We start from the raw sequence: 21,942 nt of genomic DNA, 5'->3' as shown, positions 1-21,942 counted from the left end.
TGGTTTAGTTCTAAATCTACTTTCTGCATATTAACTAACTAAGTAACTTAATAATATACTTGCATGATGACTGTATTTCCGAGGTTGGTGTGAAAAAAGACACTATATAGTAAATAAAAGTGGTTCATTTGAAAGTTTTTATATAAACATTAGATTAAAATTTTAATATAAGTTGTTTAAAATAATAATATATTTGTTTTAAGTGCATTTCTTAGATATTGATAAGTGTTTTAAACTTTAATAAACACTATGAGGATAGATGTAATTTGCCTAGCCTATCACATGGTCAACTGACTATGGTAAAGAGGTCTTCATTTTAAAAGAACAGTCCAGACAGACACAACGCTGCTAAAGAAATTTGCATAGGTCCCAGAGAGAGGAAGAATAAAGAGTCAGAGTAGCAATATTCATCTCTACCTTATTGCTTTTCTACCCTCCCATTTTCTAATTCCAAGTATTGAATACTTGCTGGATTTTTTCCAGTATTTTTACTGGACTTACAAAAAAATTAGGCTTGCTGTCACTTAATACTTCATGAGTTTCCTTTCTTTTCTTTCTTTTTTTTTTTTTTACTTTTTAAATTTGTAAAAGCACATATTCAGAGCTAATTTTTCCCACGTGAAATGGGCCTTTCCAGTGCTTATTTATATTTACAGGATGGTTTAATACAGCAATGTGGTGAGACAATGAAGGAAACAATTAATGTGAAAACTGTATGTGGCTATTATACATCAGCAGGGACCTATGGATTAGATTCTGTAAAGAAAAAGTGAGTTACCTTTCTTATTTTTCCTCCCATCCCACTGTTGGGACTTTGACTGCTTTGGTTTCTTAAGAGAATGTATAGTTATAAGAAAGAGAGAATTAAAAAACAAAAAAGATAGGATAATAGCATTTTAGTATATTAAAAGCCTTTTTTACTATTTGGGCTAATTAGTAACTTCCTCAAAAGCGGTGTCTTTGATATAAGTGACCATGGGTGAGTCATACATATTTATAAAAACTATGGTCACTCTTTACAGTACATTTTCTATTTAAATTTTTTTATTGATAAGGCATAATATGCATTTTTTCAGTAAAGTTACTGGCAATCTTTACTTTTTAACTCTTAAGAATTGCAGTACCTGTTTTCAGATTTTAAAGAGGATAATAGACATATGTAAGCTCTTTCATAAATCATTTAACATAAAGTTGAAATGAGATTTCCTTAATTAGAAATGCTGTTATTAATATTAAGGGAATATTTCCTTAATAACTGCTGACAAAAACGATACTAAACTTCCAATTGTTAAACTAAAACTTTTGAGCATGTTCTAGCAAGATTAATATTCTGCTTTTATTTTAAATCCTATTTAATTAATCATAAATATATGATATACAGCATAATAATTACATGTTTTACTTTCAGGTGCCTTGAATGGCTTCTAAACAATTTGATGACTCACCAGAATGTTGAACTTTTTAAAGAACTCAGGTATTTGAATTTTAAATAACTTTATAATCAATCATCATAAAATATTGTTTTTATTTGTTATATTGTCTAAAGTTTGCAAGACAATTTTATATAACCCAAAAAGGAATTTCTTATGAAAAAGTGAGCAATTCAATGACAGCTATCATGACTTCATCCATAAACTGAAGAAATGCTACACAAATCTTTCTTTGTTGTAACATATTTAATTTATATTATGTCTACTGTTTTAACCAATTTATTAGAAAAATATACTGCTACTTTAAGACTACAGAAAAGTCTCTAATGTTGTCTCACTTCTGCTGGACCCTTAGACTATCTAAAAATTATGTTTTAAAAACTTCCTTTGTCATTGAAAAATTAAGTTTAAAAAAAAAAAAAAAAAAAAATTAAGTTTGAGAAAATTGTTTTAAGTTTTTTGCTAAGCCTAGTGAAATTAAATTCACACTTAGGTGGGCCTTTTGAATTAGCCACACTTATTCATTCTTTCCTTCCTTTCAGCAAACACTTATTGAATGTCTACCCTTTTAGGAGCTATAAAGGATACAGAAAGGATTATGTCATGGTTTTTCAAGGCACTTATTTATAGGAACAGGGCTAATATATCCATGATGGGACTGAGAAATTTAGGGTGGGATTGAACTTTTGAATATCAGTAGACTTTACCTTCATTTTTAGGCTTTGTTTCCTTGACAGTGGTAAGGGGTATGTGGCATTCTGCTGGAAATGTACAAAACCAAAGAATTAACATTGCATAGTTTCCTGAATTACCAATTTTACTGAGTTTTTTCTTTTCTTTCTTTCTTTTTTTTTTTGTGTGGGGGTGAGATGAAAGAGAGAGAAACATTTTTATGTTTTAATACATTTTAGAATAGAAGGAATTCAAATTTTTTGAATTCTTAAGATGAAATACAAGAACTTACAGAAAAACTATCCTATGGCTAGAACACCTTTGGGTGGGTCCTTGTATTCTTTTCTTTCTTCTGCCATTAGGGGTACTTTGGTAGAAAAGTTTGAGAAGCATTGTTCTACAAAAACTTACCAACTAGTGATGTCAAGGCATAAATAAAGCTCTACATTATGTTTGGTTTGGAAATCATTAGGAAAGCTTTAATTTCTTTCTCATTTATAATTTCTCATTATCTTTTTCAAAAGAGAAATGAGTCATGATGGTCATCTTAAAAACCCAAGTCCCCTGGCTTTTTCTGGCTTAAATGAACAGAAAAAGGGGATGGAAAAAAAAACTGGTGATATCATTTCTACTCTAAATTTAAACCAATTTACTTTCTGATCTCCCCCTCTTTAATAGTCATAAAAATGTATTTTATTGACTTCTCAACTTTTACCTAAAAACATGAACATATAATTATATGATTAATGGCTCTTATCTACTGTATTCCCCATTATTTTCTCTTACAAAACACAATAAAGTGAAGAATTGTAGGAGAAACGTATTTTCTAAGGTATCACTTACCTACATTCAGCAGCAAAAAAAAAAAAAAAAAGTATTTTAAAGATAAGCAATACTCTTAACATTAGAGATTAAAGATTACATTGATAAGATAGCAGTTTTAGTGAATTTTGACAAGTACATTTGTTTGTTTACATTAAATGTAGGAAAACAGGCAAAAGAGGAAGCTGTGGCTCTATCAGGGCAAAAGTTCTTTGTTTCCCTATCAGCACACAGAAAGGCCTTTCATAGTACATTATTTGAGTTAAAAGTATCCTTCAAGTCCAGATTATTTTCTAAGAGTCCTTTGTCTTGGGCAAAAAAAATGTAGGTTTTTTTTTTGTATTTTTTAAATTAGAGAAGTTGTAGGTTTACTCAAAAAACAAGCAGAAAATAGTTACCATATACTCACCCCATTATTAGCACTTTGCATTAGTGTGGTACCTTTTTACAATTAATGAAAGATATCATTATAATTGTACTATTATAGACCATAGTTTATATTAGGGTTCACTGTTTTTGTTGTACAGTCCTAAGGTGTTTTTTGTTTTGTTTTGTTTAGTTTTTATAGTGGTAACATTTACACAAACTAAAATATCTGCTTTTAATCACATTCACTATAAATCACATTCACATGCAGTGTTGTGCTACCATCACCACCATCCATGACCAAATCTTGTCTATCATCCCAAACAGAAATTCTATACCAATTAAGCAATAACTCCCTGTCCCTACTCCCAACCCTTGGTAACTTCTGTTAGTTTCTGACTCCATGATTTTGGTTATTCCTATTATTTCCTGCCAGTGATATCATACACTATTTGCCCTTTTGTGTCTGGCTAATTCTACTCAACATGATGTCAGTGTCTTCAAGGTTCATCTACCTTGTAGCATGTATCAGAACTTCATTCCTTTTTTTTTTGGCGGAATAATATTCCATTGCATATATATATACACACACCACATTTTGTTTATCCATTCATCTATTGATGGAAAGTTGTATTGCTTCCATATTTTAGCTGTTGTGAACAACGCTGCTGTGAACATTTGTGTACAAATACCTGTTCAAGTCCCTGCTTTCAGTTCTTCTTGGTATATACCTAGAAGGGGGATTGCCAGGTCATATGATAATTCTATACTTAAATTTCTGAGGCAGTGCCAAACTGTCTTCCATAGTGGCTGCACCATTTTACATTGCCACCAGCAATGAATGACAGTTCCTGTTTCTTTGTGTACTCTCCAACACTTATTTTCCATTTTTTTAATAGCAGCCATTCTAATGAGTGTGAAATGATATCTCACTGTGATTTTGATTTGCATTTCCCTCATGGCATCTTTTCATGTGCTTTCTGGCCATTTGCATAACTTTGGAGAGATGTCTATGCAAGTCTTTTACCCATTTTTTTTTTTATTGGGTTGTTTGTCTTTTTGTTAAGTTGAAGGATTTCTTTATTTATTCATGGATATAAATCATATGTTTATCAAATATGTGGTTTCCAAATATTTTTTCCCATTGTGTAGGTTGTTTTATTTTTATGGTAAAGTCCTTTGAGGCATGAAAGTATTTAATTTTGGTGAGGTCCCATGTATCTATTTTTTCTTTTCTTGCTTGTATTTTAGGTGTATAGTTAAAGAAACCATTGTTTAACTGCATCCTTTCACTTCTAACCTGTTTGTGCTTTGAATTTAAGGTTCGTCTTTGTATATAGTATATGTATATGTTCTATGTATATAGCATATAGTTCTGTCATTCTTTTTTATCCATTCTTCCAATCTCTTACATTTTAAGTAACTTCTGATAATATAGTTCTTTCTTCTGTTATTTTGCTATTTGGTCTTTGTAAGTCTTATACCTTTTTTGTCCCTCAAGTCTTCCTTTAATGCCTGCTTTCATAGTTATTTGATTTTTTTGTCCTGTACCATTTTAATTCCCTTTTCATTTCCTTCTGTGTATATTTTTCAGATAGTTTCTTTTTGATTACCTTGGGGCTAAAACTTAGCATCCTAAATCTATAACAATGAATCATGTTTCATTTGATGTCAGCTTAACTTCACTAGGGTACACATACACTGTTACTATATCCCTCTGTACCCCCATCTTTTTGTTGTACTTGTTACACATTATATCTTTATACATTTTATGTCCAAAATCATAGATTTATCAGTACTTTTTATGTATTTGCATTGCAGAACCTGTGAGAAGTAAAAAGTGGTGTTACATACTAAAAAATACAATGCCATAGTACTGGCATTTATGATTAGCCATATGGTTACCTTCACCCGAGGTCTTTATTCCTTTATGCCACTTCAGTCTACTGTCTAGTGTCCTCTACTTTCAGTCTAAAGACCTCCTTTAGCATTAGCTTATAGGGCAGGTCTAGTGGTGAGGAACTCCCTCAGCTTTTTCTGGCAATGTCTTACTGTCTCCCTCATTTTTGAAAGGCAGTCTTGGTGGATTGTTTTCTGTCATCACCTTAAATGTTTCATCCAATTGCCTTCTTGCCTCAATGGTTTCTGATGAGAAATCGGCACTAAATCTTATTGGGACTCCCTTATACATAATACTTTGCTTTTCTCTTGCAGCTTTCAGAGCTCTCCTTGTCCTTGGCATTGGACAGTTTGATTACTATGTGACTGGGCATGGTTCTCTTTGAGTTTGTCCTGTTTGGGGTTCACTGGGCTTGGATGTGTTTATTCATGTCTTTTGTTTTATTGGGGAGGTTTTCTGCCATTATTTCTTTGAATATTTCTTCTGCCTCTTTCTTCTGCTTCTGGGACTCCCATGTAAGTACATTGGTATGCTTGATGGTGTCCCATAGGTCTCAGGCACTGTTCATTACTTTTCATTCTTTTTTCTTTCTACTCCTCAGCCTGAATCATTTTACTTTCTTGTCTTTGAATTCCCTGATTCTTTTCTTCTGCCAGCTCTAATCTGCTATTGAAATCCTGAAGGGAATTTTTCATTTCAGTTATTGTGGTCTTCAACTCCAGTATTTCTGTTTGGTTCCTTTTAAAAATTTCTCTTTTTTTGAAAATCTTTATGAAAACAGGATTTTCTTATTGTTCATTTGTTGTTATCCTGATGTCCTTTAGTTCTTCATCTCTGTTTTCCTTGAGCTCCTTGACCATATTGAGGATCATTTTTTTTAATTTAATAAATTTTATTTTGAAATAAATTAAATCTCACAGGCAAAGTTGCAAAAACAGTACAAACCCCATACATAGAACTCCATCATACCCCGACCCCCCTCCCCCGATACCCCGATCCACCACCTTTAACATCCTGTCACACCACCATTTCTTTCTTTCCCTCCCTCCCTCCCTATCATCCATCATCTATTGCTCTGTCCTCTGAACATATGTGAGCAAGCTGCACATATCTTGGAACAAACAATATAATTCACATATACTTTTCCATTGGACAAGAAAATTCTTTTATGCAATCTCATTAAGTGTAGCTAAGAAGTTCAAGAAATTCAACATTGATTTAAAGCTTACATTCTATATTCCTTTTTTTTTTTTCTTGTGTCCCATCTGTGTCCCTTTGAGCCTCCTATCTTCCATCCTCAGATCCCAGGATCATCCTTGGCATTTAATTGTCATCTATTTAGACTGTCTTTTTTTTTTTTTTTTTTCCAAATTGTGGAAACATATATATAGCCTAAATCTTCCCATTCCACCCCCTCCCTAGCATTCCATTAGTGGGATTAATCACATTTAGATTGTTGCAATGCTATCACCTTCCCACCATCCATTTCTAGAAGTTTCCCTTCACCCCAACCAGAAACCCTGCTCTTATTTCTTAACTCCCCATTGCCCCTTCCCCCACTTCTCGGAACCCATACTCTACTTTTCATCTCTATGGTCATATTCTCTGATACTTTCTTTGTGTTTACCATGGGGCTTAAATTTAACATCTTAAATCTATAACAATCTTGTTTTTCTTTCATACCAACTTAACTTCAATATGACACATAAAGTATGTTCCTATACTCCATCATTCCCCCACCTTTATGTAGTTCTTGTCAAAAGTTACATATTTTACATTGAGTCCAAAACCACTGATTTATCATTACAGATTATGTATTTTAGATCCTGTAGGAAGTAAATAGTGGAGTTATCAATAAAAAATACAGTAGTATTGGTATTTATATTTACCATGTGATCTTTACTGGAAATCTTTATTTCTTCATGTAGTTTCAGTCAATTGTTTAGTGTCCCTTCCTTTCAACTTGCTCAACTCCCTTTAGCATTTCTTATAGGACTGATTACTGGTGATGAAGTCCCTCACCTTTTCATTATCCAGGAATGTTTTCATCTCCCCCTCATTTTTATCCTCCAGGTGTTTGTGAATTCTCCAAGTCTCTGATGGTTGTTGACTTCTATTTGTATTCCACTGTGGTCAGAGAATGTGCTTTGAACAAATTCATTTTTTTTTTTAATCTTTTTTTATTAAGGCTTGTTTTTATGTCCCAGCATATGGTACATTTTGGAGAAACATCCATGATCACTAGAGAAGAATGTGTGTCCTGGTGACCTGGGATGTAATATTCTATTTATGTCTGTTAAAATTCTCTATCTCTCTCTCTCTCTCCTTTCTTTGTTTCTCTGTCGGTAGGGCTCCCTTTAGTATCTGAAGTAGGGCAGGTCTTTTATTGGCAAACTCTCTCAGCATTTGTTTGTCTGTGAAAAATTTGAGCTCTCCCTCAAATTTGAAGGAGAGTTTTGCTGGATAAAGTATTCTTGGTTGGAAATTTTTCTCTCTTAGAATTTTGAATATGTCATGCCACTGCCTTCTCGCCTCCACGGTGGCCGCTGAGTAGTCACAACTTAGTCTTCTGTTGTTTCCTTTGTATGTGGTGAATTGCTTTTCTCTTGCTGCTTTCAGAACTTGCTCCTTCTCTTCAGTATTTGACAGTCTGATCAGAATATGTCTCGGGGTGGGTTTATTTGGATTTATTCTATTTGGAGTTTGCTGGGCATTTATGCTTTGTGTATTTATATTGCGTAGAAGGTTGGGGAAGTTTTCCCCCACAATTTCTTTGAATACTCTTTCTAGACCTTTACCCTTCTCTTCCCCTTCTGGGACACCAATGAGTCTTAAATTTGGACATTTTATTTTATCTATTTTATCCCTGAGGTCCATTTCAATTTTTTTAATTTTTTTCTCCTTTCTTTCTTTTGTTCTTTCATTTTCTGTTCTGTGGTCCTCAAGGAGGCTGAATTGTTGTTCAACTTCCTCTAACCTTGTATTCTGAATATCCAGAGTCTTTCTAATTTGGCCTACAGTTTCTTTATTTTCCATAAGATCTTCTATTTTTTTATTTACTCTTGCAATTTCTTCTTTATGCTCTTCTAGGGTCTTCTTTATGTCTTTTATATCCTGTGCCATGCTCCTCTTCATGTCCTTTATATCCTGTGTCATGCTCTCGTTGCCTGTCTGTAGTTCTTTGATTAATTGTGCCAAGTACTGTGTGTCTTCTGATCTTTTGATTTGAGTGTTTGGGTTTGGGTTCTCCATATCGTCTGGTTTTATCATATGCTTTAAGATTTTCTGTTGTTTTTGGCCTCTTGGCATTTGCTTTACTTGATCTTTAATTTGTCAGAATTGCAACTTGGTGGTGTACACTTTCTCTAACTGTGGCGTCCCTGAGTCACCTATTCGCCTCAAGTCAGTTCTCCCCAACTTTGTCTTTGTGATGTGTGGGGATCTGATTCTTGTGGGGTCCAATTGGTGCACTTAATTTGGGTGTGTTGTCAGTGCTGTCCGCCCTGAATGAGGGGTGTGTGTCTGAGCAGTTAGGGAGAAAGGGCAGCTTTAGTAATCAAACCTCCCAGGTGTTCCTGGAGATTTAAGGCTGTTCTCTGCCGCTGACCCAAAAGTCCTTGGTATTGGCGTAGGTTCCCTGGGATTTCCGAGAGGTTCCCCCTTCCCTGCTGTGCTCTTCCAGGACCTCTGCTGAGGGAGGGAGGGCCGTGCCACGTCACAAGTGCGAGCCGGGCTCCAGGGAAGCCCTGGTACACCAGGCCGTGCAGGGGCATTCCCAGACCATTTCAAAGATGGTTGAATGGGACGTGTTAACTGCCGCCTTTCCGCACAGCTCCGCCCTCCCAGCTCCGGGACAATCAGTCGTGGGTGTATTAAAGGCCACTGTCCACGGCTGATTTTGTGGCATGTGCACGGTGCTGTGGGAAAGACTCCCTGTCACGCTGGGTTTCTTGGTGCGGCTCTGTGCTGTGGGTTCAGCCCCAGGTAGGAGTGCCCCCGCCCGCTGGGGAGATGGCTACAAGTCATGCGTTTTTTTTTCTCCTTTTGGCTCCCTTTTGTTCCCCTGGGCCAAAGACAATCAGCAGTGGGTGTGGGAAGGGGTATCCTCCACACCAGACACCAAGGTGTTAGCCTAGCTCAATCCCATCGTATCTGCAGCTGCTCCCAGGCTTCTTTTTTTTTTTTTTTAAAGAACTGGTCCATCTCCAAACACCAACCCACCATTTCCCCGCACCGCAGCATGGCCGAGGGACTTTCAGCCGACTCACTCACTCGTTTCAGAATGCAGACTCCTGTTTTCACCAAATGTATGGTCCCTGTAGATTTAGCGGACCTTGTCTGGCTGGTGCTACTCTGGAAGTGGTGTTCGAGGTCACTTTCTGGTTTTTATGTAGTATTTTTCACGGAGGTGTTGTTTTGCCCTGTCTCACCTAGCCACCATCTTAGGTTCTCTGAGGATCATTTTTTAAAAGTCTTTGTCTATACTATAGCTATAGGAGTTGTGTTTGAGAGAAAACTGTTGAGTGAGTGGAGCAAATAATAGAAGAACACGTAGATTATGATTTGATTTATAGAAAATTCAGAAACAAATAAAAAGTATTCTTTACAAAATCATCCATAGGTGATACAAGTGTAAAAAGCAAAGAAACTGCAAACAAAATTCAGAATACTGACTAACTGAAGAGTTAAGAAAGAGGGAGAATGGAACTGGCTAGGGGCACACAGTAGGCTTAATTTTTTTATTTTTTTTATTTGTTAGTGTCCATAAAGTTTTTTTGAAAATTCAGTTTTATTGAGCTATGTTCACATGCCATACAGTCATCCATTATGTACAATCACCTGTTCACAATACCATCTTATACTTGTGCATTCATCACCACAATCGATTCACAATAGGCTTCTAAGGTAATAATGTTCTAAGGTTTAGTAATGTGGGTGGTGGTACTTCAGTGATGTTTTATTACTTTTAATCTGTATATGTATTTTATATTCTTGTATATGAGCTATATTTAATGATAAAAATATATTAGAGAGCTCTATATATACTAATAGGAAACTTTTCAGGATACATTAAAACATCAGGATCAGGATAGTGAGTAAAGTTATTAAGTATCTTTCATTTACATTTAAAATAGTAATACACACATACAAATATACACATATATATTTGCATGCATGAATAGATAAAATATGTCTTTGGAAGAATATAAACTGATAGCAAGGACTCCCTCCAGAAAAGAGGACTGTATATCTCAGGGTACATTAATAGATGAAGACTGACTTTTTACTTTTTACAAAAAATTTATTTTGGATTTTGAATTATGCTATTCAAACAATAAATGTATTAATGTATTTGTTTTGTTAAAGAAAAGAAAAGTCAGAACTGAAAGGAAACATTTATAACTTAAATAACAGGCTAAGGATTATATTCGTTAAACAGATTGTCAGTATTAAGGGTGGATAATAAAAATAAGAGCCTCTAAAAGAAAAATAGGCAAAGAATAAAAACTTCCCAAAAGAAAAATTGCAAATGGCCAATTAGATATTCAGGCTCTTTTCAGGAAAATGCAAATTAAATAGCACACAATTTCTCACACATCATATTTTAACAAACTATTTAATAAAAATAAAGGGTGGAGGGGAGAACCTAAGATGGCAGCTAGGTGAGACAGGGCAAAAAAAACACCACCGTGAAAAATACTAGATAAAAACCAGAAGGTGACCCAGAATACCGGTTTCAGTGATGCACCAGCTGGACAAGGTCTGCTAGAACCACAGGGGCTGTGCACTTGGTGAAACCGGGAGTCTGCATTCTGAAACGAGTGAGTAAGCCGGCTGAAAGACCCGTGGCCATGCTGCGTTGTGGGGAAGCCAGGGGTTGGCGTTTGGAGACAGACTGGTTCTTTTTTTTTTTAAAAAAAGGGAAAAACCCAGGAGCGGCTGCAGTTGCGATGGTGGGAACCACGCAGTGAAGCACAGCAGGAGCGGGCTGAGCTGGCCTCTCAGTGTCTGGCGTGGAGGATAGCCTGCTGCAGATTCCCTCAGGGCCAGGGGAGCAGAGGGGAGAGCCAAAAGGAGAAAGAAACCCCCGCTGCTTGCAGCTGGCTCCCCGGCAGGCTGGAGACACTCCTGCCCGGGGCTGTGCCCACAGTCCAGAGCCATGCCAGTTGTCCCGGAGCTGGGGAGGAGGAACTGTGCGAAAAGGAGAAGAGGGTTGAGATGCCCCATTCAGCCATCTTTGCATCAGGCTGAGAGTGCCCCTGCACAGCTCGGCGGCCCAGAGCTTCCCTTGAGGGACAGCGCGCACTTGTGACATAGCACAGCCTTCCCTCAGCAGAGGTCCTGGAAGATCACAGCTGAGAAGGGGGGCCCACTCGGAAAACCCAGGGAACTATGTCAGTGCTGGTGGTTTGTGGGTCAGCAACAGAGAAAATCTGGGGCAAAACTGAAATGAAGGCTTAGACTCTTGCAACAGCCTTGAATCTCCGGGAACACCTGGGAGGTTTGAATATTAAAGCTGCCCTGCCTCCCTAACCACCTAGACACATGCCCCACATTCAGGGCAGACAGCTCCAACAACACACCCAAACTGAGTTCACCAACTGAACCCCACAAGAATCATTTCCCCACACACCACAAAGACAAAGTGGAGGAGAACTGACTTGAGGGGTATAGGTGACTCGCAGACGCCATCTGCTGGTTAGTTAGAGAAAGTGTACGCCACCAACTTGTATTTCTGAAAAATTAGATTAGTATTTTTTTTTACAATTTGAAAGAACCCTGTCAAGCAAAGCAAATGCCAAGAGGCCAAAAACAACAGGAAATCATAATGCTTATGATAAAACCAGACAGTGTGGAGAACCCAATCCCAAACACCCAAATCAAAATATCAGAAGAGACACAGTACTTGGCACAATTAATCAAAGAACTACAATCGAGGAACGAAAACATGGCAAAGGATATAAAGTACATGAAGAAGACCTTGGCACAGGATATAAGGGATATAAAGAAGACCCTAGAAGAGCATAAAGAAGGAATTGCGAGAGTAAATAAAAAAATAGAAGATCTTATGAAAATAAAAGAAACTGTTGGCCAAATTAAAAAGACTCTGGATACTCATAACACGAGATTAGAGGAAGTTGAACAACGACTCAGTGTCCTAGAAGTCCACAGAACAGAAAATGAAAGAACAAAAGAAAGAATGGAGAAAAAAATCAAAAAGGATCTCAGAGATACAATAGATAAAATAAAACGTCCAAATTTAAGACTCATTGGTGTCCCAGAAGGGGAAGAGAAGGGTAAAGGTCTAGAAAGAGTATTCAAAGAAATTGTGGGGGAAAACTTCTCCAACCTTCTACACAATATAAATGCACGAAGCATAAATGCCCAGCGAACTCCAAATAGAATAAATCCAAATAAACCCACCCCGAGACATATTCTGATCAGACTGTCAAATACTGAAGAAAAGGAGCAAGTTCTGAAAGCAGCAAGAGAAAAGCAATTCACCACATACAAAGGAAACAACAGAAGACTAAGTTGTGACTACTCAGCGGCCACCGTGGAGGCGAGAAGGCAGTGGCATGACATATTTAAAATTTTGAGAGAGAAAATTTCCAACCAAGAATACTTTATCCAGCAAAACTCTCCTTCAAATTTGAGGGAGAGCTTAAATTTTTCACAGACAAACAAATGCTGAGAGAGTTTGCCAATAAAAGACCTGCCCTACTTCAGATACTAAAGGGAGCCCTACTGACAGAGAAACAAAGAAAGGAGAGAGAGATACAGACAATTTTAACAGACATATATAGAACCTTACATCCCAAATCACCAGGACACTCATTTTTTTCTAGTGATCACGGATCTTTCTCCAGAATGGACCATACGCTGGGACATAAAACAAGCCTCAATAAACAAACAAAAAAAAAATTGAATATATTCAAAGCACATTCTCTGATCACAATGGAATACAAATAGAAGTCAATAATTTTTTAATTGTAACTCCACTATTTACTTCCTACATGATATAAAATACACAAACTCTAATGACAAATCAGTGGTTTTGAACTCAATGTAAAATATGTAAGTTTTGACAAGAACTATATAAAGGTGGGGCAATGGAGGAGCATAGGAACATAGTTTATGTCTCCTATTGAAGTTAAGTTGGTATCAAAGAAAAACAAGATTGTTATGGATTTAAGAGGTTAATTTTAAGCCCCACAGTAAACACAAAGAAATTATCAGAGAATATGACCATAGAGATGAAAAGTAGAGTATGGGTTAAGAGAAATGGGGGAAGGGGCAATGGGAAGTTAAGAAATGAGTGTAGGGTTGCTGTCTGAGGTGAAGGGAAATTTCTAGTAATGGATGGTGGGAAGGAGATAGCATTATAACGTTCTAAATGTGATTAATCCCACTAATGGAATGCTAGGGAGGGGGAGGAATGGGAAGATTTAGGCTGTATATATGTTTCCACAATTGAAGAAAAAAAAAGTCTAAATAGATACAAATTGAATGCCACGGATGACCCTGGATGGGATCTGAGGATGGAGGACAGGAGGCCCAAAGGGACACAGTTGAGACATAAAAAAAAAAAAAAGGAAATATAGAATATAAGCTTTGTATCAATGTTGAATCTCTTGTACTTCTTAGCTGTGTTTAATGAGATTGCATAAAAGAATGTTCTTGTTCATGGGAATTGTATATGTGAATTATAGTGTTTGTTCAAGGATGTGTGCAGCTAGCTCTCATACGTTCAGAAGACAGCAATAGATGATGGATGATGAGGGAGGGAGGGAGGGAAAGAAATAGCGGTGTGACAGCATGTTTAATTTGGTGGATTGGGGTATTGGGGGAGGGGGGTCAGGGTATGCTGGAGTTCTGTGTATGGGGTTTGTATTGTTTTTGCAACTGTTCCTATAACTGTATTTATTTCAAAATAAAATTATAAAAGAAAATAAAAATTAAAAAAAAGGGGTGTATGAGGGAAGTGGTCACTCTTACATTGTTGGTGAAAGAGTAAATAGTTAATGGCCCTTTTGAAGGTGAACATGTATTAAAATTATAATGCAAATACTTTTTGATTCAGTATTGCCCTTTTATAAATTTATCCTACAGAAATACTGGCCTATCTGCACAAAGATATGTATAAAGTTCTGAATTGCATTATTTGTAATACTAAAAAATTGGGAACAATTTAATTTTTATTGACTGAGGAATGGTGAAATAATGTATACCTTTCTTGAATACTACTCTGTACTCATTAAATGAAGTATTTCATCCTTTTTAATGGCTGCATGATTCATCCAGGTTGTTGCATGTAGCAGTACTTACAAGGAAAGGTCTCCACGATAACATTTTGAGTGAAAAAAAAAAGCAAGCCTAAGAACATTATATATTATGTGATCAAATTTTTGTTTTAAAAAAAACCAGTAAACATAAATATATACATAAATAAATACCTAGAAAACTATTTGGAAGAACATTCATCAAATTGTTAACAGTAATTTTTTGTGGGTCAGGTGAGTGGATTTGGTGGGTGGAATAAAGAAGGGGCGGGCTTTTATTTTTTTACCCTGTATATAGGTGTACTTGGATTTCTTTTTTTACATGTAAATGTTATTTTATGGTCTTAAGGAGATAAGGTATGCAAATATATGGAAAAATATTCACTTGTAAACATTTTATCAGTAATTCAATTTTATGCTAATTAACATAAATTTAAAAGATAAAATCAATATAGGTTATACTCAGAAGAAATTGGTACATTCCTGTTTTTCAGTGATATCATAGTTGAATCTTTTGGGAAATCAGTTTTGCAATATATGTCAAAAGGTAGCATCCTTATCCTTTTATACTCTGATTTTTTTTAAAAAGATATTGATCTGATTCATAATACATAGCACACCTTCGTGCACGTTTCTCTCCTAAATTCTCACACCCTCAAAATTGTTTATGTATCTTTCACTCTCAGCTCTGCCAAAACTCTCCCCTCAGATTTATCCTTTATAGCCTTGCCTTTTTTTCTTTTTAAGTATAAGATACATACAGTAAAGGGCACAAATTTTAAGTGCACAGCTTGATTAATTTTTAGTCATGTATAGACCTGTATGTATAACCACCAACCCTGATCAAGACAGAATATTTCTAGCATCCCACAAGGCCACCTAGTGTTCTCTTCCACTCTGTAAAGCCCACTTCCCAAAGGTAACCAATATTCTGACTCCTGTCACCCTAAATAAAATTGTACCTCTCATTGAATCTTGTATGAGTGGAATCATTTAGAATGTATTCTTTTGTGTCTGGCTTTTAATCAACATTATGGCTGGGTGATTCATCCAGGTTGTTGGATATAGCAGTAGTTCTTTTTTATTGCTATAGTTATTAGTGTTGATGGACATTGTAAATAAAGCTATGAAAGTTTTTTAGACATCTTTTGGTGGCCACATGTACTCATGTCTTTAGGAGTGGAATTAATGGATCTTAGGGTAGACGTGTGTTCAGCTTTACTAGAAACTGTCAGATTTCAAAGTGGTTGTACCAGCTTATCCTCCCCTGAGCAATGTGTGAGAGTTCCAGTTTTTCTACATCCTAACCAACACTTGCTATTGTCAGTCTTTAATTATAGTACTTATTGGGATCTCATGGCTTTAATTTGCATTTCCTGAAAATGAATGATGTTAAGTGCCTTTTCACATGCATTTGGCCACTTGGATATCCTCTTTTGTAAAGTGCCTTTTCAAATTTTTTTGCCTTTTTTTTTTTTATTAGGTTATTCTTTTTCTTATCAATTCATAGATCAGAGCCTTTTTTCAAATACTTATAATACTGATGTGTTATAGTCTGAAGCTTGCCTTTTCCCTCTCTTAAAGGTTTATTTTGATGAACAGAAGATCTTAATTTTAATGATTTCCAGTTTATCCTTGGTTTCTTTTATGGGAAGTGTTTTTTGTGGGAATTCCTTTCAAGAAATTTTTTCCTACCCCCAAGGTCATGATGATGCTCCCATGTTTTTTCTAGAGGCTTTTTTGTTTTGTCTTTGCTTTTGGACTTGTGGTCCATCTCAAATTTATTTTTGTGGTACTTTTCCCCATATGGATATCCAATTGATCAAGCACTTTTTATTGGGGAAAAAAAAAAGCAACAAGCTATCCTTTTCTGTTGAATTATAATGGCAATTTGGTCATAAATCAGGTGACCATTTATGTGTGTAACCCAGTAATCTATCTAGGAATAGAACTTGAGTCAATTTCAAGAAGAGAAAATATACTCTCAGCATTTGTATGTTGCTATGGTGTTACAGTTAAATTAAATGTCTGACAAAAGAAAGGATGATTTTGAGAAGATTATAAAGCAACATAGGGCAATATTGGCTTTTTGAAATGGAAGAAAAAGCAGAGTAAAAAATTGCAGTTATCCCTTCCACATTGTGGGGGTTAGGGGTGCAGCATCCCCACAATCTGGAAAATCCAAATAAAATTGTTTGGCCCTTTTTTCATTCCAAAGAAGTCCTCAATCAGTTTATTCAGGGTTTCAGGAGACTCCCTATCTGCCTCTTGATCAACAGATACTGCCTTTCCTGTTACTTCTACACCTTGTAGGCTAAACTTGTTAAAAAAAATTTCAAACCAACCTTTGCTGGCCTGAAGATCCGTAGGGGTAGACCCTTCACCTTCATTTCCCTTTAGGGAATCATATAAGGACTTAGCCTTTCTCCTATGATGCCAGAGTCTACCTGAATGCCTTTTTTATAACAATCCTGCACCTAAAAGAATGTTGCACTTTCTACATGAGAGAGATGCAGATCTTGTGGTTTATGTGAATGCTTTGCAGGTGTTGGTGTAGTTGCAGCAATGGCTTCACAGATTTCCTTTTCTTTTTTCTTGATATGCCTTACAATGGACTCATTAATGCATAATGGCAGCCAACTGCAGCAGCTATTTTGCAGCTTCTGCAAAATAACCAAAAAATTTCCATTTAATTTCTTTTGCTAACTCTTGATATAGTGAAACCTTAGTGGGGAAAATTGCAATGTGGAAGGGATAACTATATATATAAAATTTCTTAATGTTCCTTTAAAAATATTCACTGTTGAAATAACCAATAGAAATAACCAATGTTAAAAGTAAAATTAGTTTCATTCCTCCTTTTAATTATATTGTTTTGCAACTCTTCTCATTTTTACCATGTTTTTATGCTGTTTTATCTTTTCCAGTATAAGTGTCATGAAACAGCTCATCAGTTCCTCTAACTTATTTGTAATGCAAGTGGAAATGGATGTATACACAGCTCTTAAAAAGGTATTGACATAAGATGATGTATGCCAGCACATCTCAGAATTGCTTGTAGTAATGAAATAATGAAAGCAGCTAGTGTCCAGTGACAAAGGAATGGTTATAAATGTAAGAAAAGTAAAAGGAAATATGCCGAAATATTCAAAAGTCTTTATGTTTAGGATTTAATGTAATAAGTGGTTTTAATTTTGTTCTTTAGGTTTTTCTATCCTACTAATACTTTCCTGTTTTTTTCCAAGATTTTTTTCCTTACCATAAACATGTCATTGTTATATTTTTTTGGTACTCAGACATGTTTTATGTAAAAAAAAAAAAAAATTGTCTTATGCAGTTTAAATGTTTTGTTTGATTTTTAGGGATTTTTCAAAATTAAGCTTTATTAGAATTCATGATTTTATGATGAGATTTTCACACATTTTCTAGAAAATGTTGACATTTTTCTTTAAAAGGCCTTATTTGCACTTCAGGCATATTTTTCATTTCATCCTTTTGAAAATTTTTAACATTTTTAAATCTAATTTTATTTTCACAACTCTCTGAAGAGACAAGTCAGCTCTTATTCTGGTTTGGTAGATGATGCGACTCAGAATTGTCGTAATTAGTACATAGCAGATTTGAGGTAGAACCCAAGTCTTAGGAGTCCTAGTCCATTGTTCTTCCCACTGCGTAATTTTGCCTTTAACCCTTTGTCCCCAGCATTGAGTGTGCACTTACCAAAGTTGTGGAACCTGGGAGCAAGACAATTACCACTTAGGCTGTATCATTAGTTTGTTTTGTTTTTAGGGTAGAGATTAGATTCCATTTCTATTTTTCTTCAAGGAAGTTTAATGTCTAGGTATCTAATCATTAAAGGAATGGTAGAGAGCCCACTTTTGAGAATGGAAGCTTTCATTCTTTCCTGCTGTAACTGATTTTATGCCAGTAATGATAAATGCTGATATTTATCTTGTCCTTACTATGTGCCAGGCACCATCTAAGCATGTCACACTGTTAATTAATGTCCTATGAGGTAGACATATTATCATGCTCATTTTACAGATGAAGAAGTTAAGGCACAGAGAGATTAATTTGCCCAGCTATTAAGTGGTAGGGTCAGGTTTTGAAAGTCCATTAACTAATCTGTGTACTATCTCAATAGCAATAAGACAAAGAAACTCCTTTTTCCTATGTTAAACTTTTTACTTTTATAATTAAGTAGTATGTAGTGAAATTGAGTTGTTAATTGATGAGTAAATAAAGTTACTATAAAATGATTAATGTAATGTATGTGTTAGATCTATACCTTTTTAATATTATAACCTCTGGTGTGTCTGAGACCATAAATACTTTTCAGGCATTAGTTTATTCCTTGCACATAATAAGTCATGTTTTATGTAAAACAGTTTTTATCATTGGACCATGATTAATGCCACAATCAATTTAAAACCTGTAATCATGTTATGTATTAGTTTTACTTTTTTCCAGTTGCTTATACAATGGAAATTATATTTCTTAGATAATGTGCTCTATGTTAGAAAGCAATTTTAAAATGTAAAACCATAAATGATGAAGACTTGTGATTTTTTTCTTATTTCTTTTAACCCAGTGGATGTTCCTTCAACTTGTGCCTTCTTGGAATGGATCTTTAAAACAGCTTTTGACTGAAACAGATGTGTGGTTTTCTAAGTGGAAAAAAGGTATTCCTGAAATTTTTATTGAGAATATTTTTAATGAAATATACTAAACTCAGTCCCTGACTTTTCTACAGCCTTGAGAGAATTTTAGAGCAGGAAAGGACCTTAGCAATTATCTTACTCAGCCCCTCTTTAACACTGAGATAATTGAAACCTTGCCTAGTATTAACTGAATTGTTACTCCTTGGCCTGCCACCATATTCTGATCCCCCAAATTTTGTTTTTTTCCATTTTATCACCAGCAGATCTTGGTGATTGTGTTTCTTTTGTTTGCCTACATTAAATTTTCCCTAACATCCCCTACCAGGCAACAGTTTTTAACATGGGGCCCATGGACGAGTTTCAGTGTGTCACTAACCCCCTGAAAGTAGATGCAAATTTGATATGTATTGTATGTTGCATGTGCTTTGTCAGGGGGAGAGTTTCCATATCTTTCATCAGATTCCCATTGGAGACTGATCTGAAATTGGTTAAGACCAACTGCTTTGCTGTGAGGTCTTATTTCAGCAGAGGTGAAGAATTCAGTGTGTTTATTTTTTCTTTGCTAAAACAAATCTAGAAAAATGTTTTAATGGCCCTCCCTCAGGTACAGAGAAGTGGATAAATCATAATCTTTAGTTCGTGGTTTTCTTAGTTCACTGTCATTTTTGGCTCATGTATGACCACCTCTTTTTGCTTATTTTTAATAATATATTGAACTTCTGTGAACTAATCTTCATTCTAAGTACTAGAACATTAATAACTTTATTCTACTCTTGTGTTGCTCTCCCATTGTGTCTCTCTGGCTTACCCCAACCACTACCTTGCTTAAAAAAAATTCTTTTTATTGCATTATGCGTGTTGTCTTAAATAACACGGTGGTGTGCTGGTGAGCTGGCACTCTGGGGAAAAAAAAGCCCCTATTTATAGTGTTTTCCAATTTCCATGGTATAAATTCTCCTAACCTCGTTGATTTCAAGCTACTAGCATGACATCACTGAATATGGAGGTGGGAAGAAATGTACACAATCCACTCCTGTGATCCAGTATGAACCAGCTCCAGCAGGCCACTGGACAAATTGATCATTTGTGTTTTTAGTTGTTATTGAATCTTATGGTTTTGATTTTCATTTCCCTGATACCTAAAAAGATTGAAATTGACCCATCTTTATATGTTTATTGGCCATATATGTTGCTGTTTTGTGAAATGTTTGTACAGTTCTTTTCCCTGTTTTTATCAATATAATATGATTTGTGGGTTTTTTTTAATGATTTATAGGCATTCTTTATATATTCTTGGTAACCAATCTCTTGTCATTTGTATGTGTTGCAATTATCTTCCAGTTTGTATATTGTCTTTTTATTCTTTAAAGGTATTATTTAATGAACACATTTTAATTTTAAATTAATTTTAAAGTTTAGTGCCTTCATGTCTTGTTTAAAATAAATTTTTATAAAATTATTTTATATATTGAGATTTCCTAGCTCAGAGCACAATAAATTATCTTTTTATCAAACTCCTGATATAAAGTTTGTAAAGGACCATACTAATAAATGCAAACTTGATTTACTTTAAGAATAAAATACTAAACTTTTATCTTAAATTATACTTTAGTGTTAGATTATGGCAATTAAAGAGAGATTGGGGAAATTATGGAGGAGAAAAGCAGAAGGGGAAATTTAAATAAAGTATGAAGGAGAGAGATAAAAACTGAAAGAGATAGGAATGTGGGGAATTTAAAAGGCAAAGGGACTCAACAGCAACTGTAGATGTTAGGTAAATGTTGACCAACTTTATGCTTATTTAAGCTCTGGGTGGATAAACCATAGCAATCCATCAAGAGAAATTACTCTCTTGCCTAAGGAGCAAACACCAGAATAGGTTTTCCCACTCTAGGCTCTCCATCCCAGCCTCAGCAGTATAAAAGTATACAATGCAAAATACTTTTCCAGGAGACATTTATTGCATAAAGCAAAATATATGCCTACTGCCCTTGTTTTTCTGTGAGGATTTCATAGGGGCATTTCAAACAGTTTTAAAATTATAAAAGTGATACATACTCAGGAAATAGGAAAGAAAAATTACCCATGGTCCCTTCATCCTGTATATTTTGGTTTACTTCTCTTAAGTTTTCTTAATTATTTGACTATTCAGATATATCTGTGTCAGGACCACAAGAAACAATGGAAATCTAGAAATTTTCCTACATACTTATACCTAGGCATAGATATTAAATTTGGCTGGTGCAATTAATATGGCCACATTTTGGATTCTGTGAACTATTACAAATGTAAATGAGCCTGGAAAAACAGGCTTCATGGGATGATTACTAGATTTCTATGAGACAGCCTAGAATTAGACTTTTATAATTTGCTCATGTGATGGAGCACGTGTAAGAATATAATGTATTCTTGGTACACACCATGAAATTGGCACATTCAGTTCAATCAAATGAGCTAGAACTAATCTTCCCATTAAAAAAAAAAGAGAGAGAGATGTAAATCTATTTACAATCCTGTTATACAAGTAAGCAAAGTTAACTATTAAGTTTTAAAGTTCACTATTTCTTTTTTGCTTTGCCTCAGGTAGGTCCCAAAGGAATATGAAAAATTTATGGATAAAATTTGAAAATTATGAAAATTCTTTTAACTTGGTTATCTTTTCACAGTTTGCAGGAAAAATATTTTAATAAGGAAGACTCCTTTATGGATCACAGAAGATCTGTGTTCCATGTGAGGCATGGTTTGAGACATAGTCGTCTACAATAGCAATTCTCAGATTGTTGCTTATCCTTTATAGCAACAGGGCT

The 21,942-nt window shown here is 35.2% G+C and overlaps 1 protein-coding gene across 2 annotated transcripts in view; it reads left to right on the top strand.

Annotated features, from left to right (window-relative positions):
* GMCL1 (germ cell-less 1, spermatogenesis associated) overlaps positions 1-21,942 on the top strand; it is an 86,803-nt gene that overhangs the window by 10,456 nt on the left and 54,405 nt on the right. For both annotated transcript variants that reach the window (XM_037806847.1, XM_037806848.1), the window contains exons 5-8: positions 657-769; positions 1,409-1,474; positions 17,402-17,486; positions 19,066-19,156. In XM_037806847.1, the coding sequence (XP_037662775.1) occupies positions 657-769; positions 1,409-1,474; positions 17,402-17,486; positions 19,066-19,156 (355 nt within the window). The remainder of the gene's footprint in view (positions 1-656; positions 770-1,408; positions 1,475-17,401; positions 17,487-19,065; positions 19,157-21,942) is intronic.

Source organism: Choloepus didactylus, chromosome 17 (genome assembly GCF_015220235.1).
Source record: "Choloepus didactylus isolate mChoDid1 chromosome 17, mChoDid1.pri, whole genome shotgun sequence".
NCBI classification, from domain to species: Eukaryota; Metazoa; Chordata; class Mammalia; order Pilosa; family Megalonychidae; genus Choloepus; species Choloepus didactylus.
Note: the sequence above shows the minus strand (reverse complement) of the source record. Positions and strands in the feature narration are given on the sequence as shown.